This window comes from Thamnophis sirtalis, unplaced genomic scaffold, assembly GCF_051295495.1.
Source record: "Thamnophis sirtalis isolate CommonGarterSnake01/CBP01778 unplaced genomic scaffold, rThaSir2_p1.2 scaffold_1, whole genome shotgun sequence".
In the NCBI taxonomy this organism is placed as follows: Eukaryota; Metazoa; Chordata; class Lepidosauria; order Squamata; family Natricidae; genus Thamnophis; species Thamnophis sirtalis.
This window is the reverse complement of record NW_028261381.1, coordinates 6010515-6015574: the sequence shown is the minus strand read 5'-3', so window position 1 is coordinate 6015574 and position 5060 is coordinate 6010515. Positions and strand designations below refer to the sequence as shown.

The following is a 5060-nucleotide window of genomic DNA, read 5'->3' as shown; positions in this document are numbered from 1 at the left end:
CAACATTATTTGACCAGAAACTGGGGGTAAGAAACAGGTCCTAGATAGGAGTTCAACAACTCGGTTCCACCACAAAACCGCGGACGACAAAATCGCGCTCGACGAAAGCGCGTACGTGACGTCATCACAGCGCGACGAAAACATCACGCTGTGATTGAAAAATGTAAAAATAAAGCGAAAACCTTACCCTAACCCCCCCAAACCTAACCCTAAACCTAACCCTAAACCTAACCCTTAACCTAACCCTAAACCTAACCCTAAACCTAACCCTAAACCTAACCCTTAACGTAACGAAAAACCTAACGCTAACCCTTAACCTAACGCTAAACGTAACCCTAATGCTCTAAACCTAACCCTAACCCTTAACCTAACCCTAACCCTAACCCTAAACCTAACCCTTACCTTTCTGTGAATCGGCTTGCTTTAATTTTATTTCAATTTTTAATTTTTTTCGTCGCGCTGTGATGACGTCAAATGCACGCTTTCGTAGATCCCGCGTTTGTGGTCTGCGGTTTTGACGGGTCACGCAACAACTCTTTGCTTTCAAAACCTAATTAACACTTTTGAGCAAACCATTTGAAAGCAGTTGAATAAATAAACCAGGTAGCTTGAGCTTCAGTTAGTTGTGCATTCACTTAATTTATCTTCTAGCATTCATGGGAGAGGCATACTTCAATGAATATGAAAGTATACTTTGTTTTGAGATGTCTGAACTCCATTGTGTTCCTGTCAATCCTCAGAACTTCCTCCGCACCAAGAAAAGCTTAATTGCATGAACATGCCAATGGCTATTCCACTTGGATTTTTCGTTTTCTACAGCCTGATGACCACAGCAGCCATTTACTACTGTTGGGTAAGAAATCATTCTTTTATTTTCCCTTAGTACTAATCAGACGTAGTCAGCGAGAAAAATATAACCAGAAAGAATGCAGAACGTTTCCACATCTGCACACATGCTACATACGGAGCAATGCACCTGCCAACATTTTGGATTTCCCTTGGAACTATGGTATATTTATGGAGACCATCATCATGGGCTTGAACACTTGAAGTATTACTATCAAGTCCCCTCAACATATAGATAGATAAGCAAGAAAACAATGTCTTTTATACGGTCATATTTCTCTTCCCTTGTTTGGAAATTGGCTCTAAATGAAGCCGGGGCAATCAGCATTGTGTAACAAGTACATTTGTGGGCATCACATTACTAGAATTGAACAAGGGTGCCCATGAAGTGTCCTTGGTTGCAGATTCCTGGGAGGCTCATTGAGTTGTGCTTGAGTTTTGAGCATTGGGAGCCACCTTCAAAAATAAGCTGGGACCAGGAACAAGCAAGAGATACTTACCTGGCACAAACATATCCAACCCCTTCCTCTTCCTATGTTAGCATTTGTCCTCCTGTAATTCTATGCACTTCCTTAAAAAAGGATTTTTACTGAGTCATCTCTCAGCCCCATTAAAAATTATGGTGGCTTCAACTTTTGGAGAGTTCAAGGAAGTGTTGAGAAGATGCAGAGGGTACTTCTGGGATTGAAATTCATGTATGCCCATCTTTAAAGACACATGCAATCTCTCCTGATTTCTGGTATGTGTGTGTGTGTGTGTGTGTGTGTGTGCGTGCGTGCGTGCATGCATGCACACGTGTGTGTGTGTGTGTGTGTGTATGTATGTATCAGTAGTGGGTTTCAAAAATTGTTCGAACCTACTCTGTGGGTGTGGCCTCCTTTGTGGGAGTGGCTTGCCGCCCATGTGACCGGATGGGAGTGGCTTGCCGCCCATGTGACCGGATATGAAGATGCCGACGACACTTGTCAGAACCACCTTAAATTACCTCACACACAGCACTGGCATGCATAAGAATAGGATGTCAACTTGTTTTTTAAAAGGCATCTTTGGTTTGCGTTAAAACAACTTCAACACAGGCAATGTTCTGATTGCACCACAAACGCAGGAGTCATCCTTACCTTTCACAGAGGCACTGAGTTTTATAAATAGGAGCATGATAGTGTAGAATAATCATATCTAAGGACCAGTGGTGGGTTTCAAAAATTTTTGGAACCTCTTCTGTAGGTGTGGCCTGCTTTCCGGGTCCACTGGTGGAACCTCTTCTAACCGGTTCGGTAGATTTGATGAACCGGTTCTACCGAATAGGTGCGAACAGGTAGGAACCCACCTCTGGTATGTATGCATGCATGCATGCATGCATGCATGTATGTATGTATGTATGAATAAATAATAAAGAAGCCAGACTGGAAAAACCTATTCATCTGCCTGATAACCAGTAACACAAAACTTGCTTTTTATTCAACCTTGCTCCCAGACGGAGCTACACAAGGTTCTCCTTCATAAAAGACTTCAGAGCATGAAGAAGAGATGCACATTAGCTTTCCATTTATTTGACACGACATGAAGGAGAAACCTGACTTATCATACTTGTGGGAAGATACATCAAGTGGGATTCTACTTCCTCTTTCATAGAATATTTAGAAGGACGTCACCCAAATCAATGTTCCTTTGGCCCTTACTGATGTTCACTGAAATTTTCGTTCTTTGAATGGCAATTTTTTTCCTCCTTTCTTCCTTACTGTTTTTTTTCCCCCACGCAGCTGAAAAGCAAGAAGAATAGGGCCCTTCAGAATGACTATTTCAATATGACGTCCTGGCAATCAAATGGACCCAGGAAAAGGCCCCCTCGGCATGGTGCTCCAGCACGGAACTATACGGCATACCGTTATTGGGAACCCTGATGAGTAACGTCTTCTCTACAATGGAAATAAGAACAGCCTAGCCAGAGCAGAATGAGACTGTTTTCAAAGAGTTGTATCATGTTGTTCATAGATCTACAAAGGACAAAAGCTCTCTGTAAGTTATGTTTCAAGCCGATAGGAAATAGGTTATTACTAACAGTAGACTGGAAACAGAGGGATGATAGACCCACCCCCTCCAGTTTTAAGCAAATGATGGTTCCAATTGCATTTGTGAACTTTCCACTTTAGCCTTAACAGAAGGTTTAAAGGATTATATCCAAATTCTGGCAAAGAGTGGAGGTAAAAATCTGTCATATTTTATATCAAGGAGAAAATGCTGAATGTAGGGTTTAAACATGTGCTTAAGAAATAAGAAGCATCCAGCTCGGTGGGAGTGGTGCAATAAAGAACATTTTTCTGTTATAATATGAATTAGCTGGAAAGGTTTGCAATCCTCTGCAGAACAGTCCCAATGAACAGATGACACTTTCTGCTAAAACAATCAACCTGAAAATCATGTCTGGAAGACTTGAAGGAATAGTGGGAAACTATTTGCAGTGATATATAGTTTTCCACGGATACATAAAGAAGATGCTGACAAAGAATTGGGCAAAGAGTAATGAAGGGAAAGCCTAAGTAATATATTACTATCCAAATAGTTCTAGTTCCCACTGTAAGAAGGGAGTATTTTTCTTTCTTGATATCAGATATCCATTGAATACCAAAATGCTGGTATGCACAGGGTTCTATGCTTATAGCTAAGATGAAAAGGGTTCTTGCTTCGTTGGTTTCCATTTCCTATGTTAATTAAATGGGTTCAACATAGGTTCAAACCCATACTCAATGCCTGGATAGCTTTGTGTGAGTGTCAGCCCAATCGTCTTACAGAGTTGTTGTAGTAGGAGTCACACTTTTTGCACCCCTCTGAGCAGATGGGATCATCGTATTTTGATCATTCAAGCAGAAATGGCACCCTGTAAACATTTAATACATTACAGACCTGTGGATGTGTAAATCCTCCTTCTTGTTATAAGCCAGCAATAAAATACCGTGACCCATCAAAAGCGCGTTCCACAAAAGCACGGTCGACGAAATCGCGTATGTGACATCATCACAACGCGACGAAAAAGATCGAAAAATTGAAATAAAAATTAAATTACAGCAAGCCGATTCACATAAAGGTAAGGGTTAGGTTAAGGGTTAGGGTTAGGGTTAGGTTAAGGGTTAGGGTTAGGGTTAGGGTTAGGTTAAGGGTTAGGGTTAGGGTTAGAGCATTAGTGTTACGTTTAGCGTTAGGTTAAGGGTTAGCGTTAGGTTTTTCGTTACGTTAAGGGTTAGGTTTAGGGTTAGGTTTAGGGTTAGGTTAAGGGTTAGGTTTAGGGTTAGGTTTAGGGTTAGGTTTGGGAGGGTTAGGGGAAGGTTTTAGCTTTATTTTTACATTTTTCGATCTTTTTCGATCTTTTTCATCGCACTGTGATGACGTCACATACGCGCTTTCGTCAACCGCGATTTTGTCGTCCGCGGTTTTGTGGTAGAACCATAAAATACATAACATGACTTAAATCCTAACATCTCTCTGTCATACTAAGCTTATTTTAATTCTGTCTTTACAAACTATAACAAATTTTTACTACTAAGTTATACAAATTACTTAGTAGATCAGAAATAAACCTCTGAGGAGTTGATTAATTGTTACCCGAAGAGAATTGGCTGATGCATTAAGTTTGGCTATTCTTTAAGGAACATCAATCAAAAGGTCACTCAGGAGGTATATAATGCATTCTCCATCCCAGCTTAGAACATTCATAATGGACCTGATATAAATAGATGGTGTTTTTTTCTTCTATGAAAGGAACAGTGCTCCAGTATATGCTTTGCTGACTCAGCCTCTTCCAGCATAATGTCAAAAATTCCACTCACACAGGATCTTCAAAACTTGTCTTGCCGAAGTTGCTTTTGGAACAGCATTAAATTTGGCCCAAATAAACTTTTTTGTTATTGTGGAATGATGATAAACTGATGCAAATTGCTCTTAATACGCAACAGAGGGAATATTTGGGGGCAGTGACACATGAGTCTGTTGATAGATCAAAATCTTGAAGTTGTTCTTTAATCACTTCCTTGGACTTCTTTAGATCTAAAATAGTCACAACATCTGATGAAAAACCACAATGATAGAGGGGGATTTTCCCCCCCGACAGAGCTCCTTTCAAGATATCTTTCAAGCAATCTTCTAGAACTAGGGGAATTAGCACAAAAGAAGAAAAAAAAAACAGGCTTAGCCAAAAATAGCATAACCTTGCTCTGGTTTCC

General features: G+C 40.4%; 1 protein-coding gene across 1 annotated transcript in view; it reads left to right on the top strand.

Annotated features, from left to right (window-relative positions):
- Positions 1-3940, top strand: part of LOC106549457 (T-cell-specific surface glycoprotein CD28) — a 9083-nt gene extending 5143 nt beyond the window's left edge. Inside the window, exons 3-4 of the mRNA XM_014067118.2 lie at positions 741-853; positions 2607-3940. Coding sequence (XP_013922593.2) covers positions 741-853; positions 2607-2747 — 254 coding nt within the window. The 3' untranslated portion in view covers positions 2748-3940. The remainder of the gene's footprint in view (positions 1-740; positions 854-2606) is intronic.
- Positions 3941-5060: the final 1120 nt, after the last annotated feature.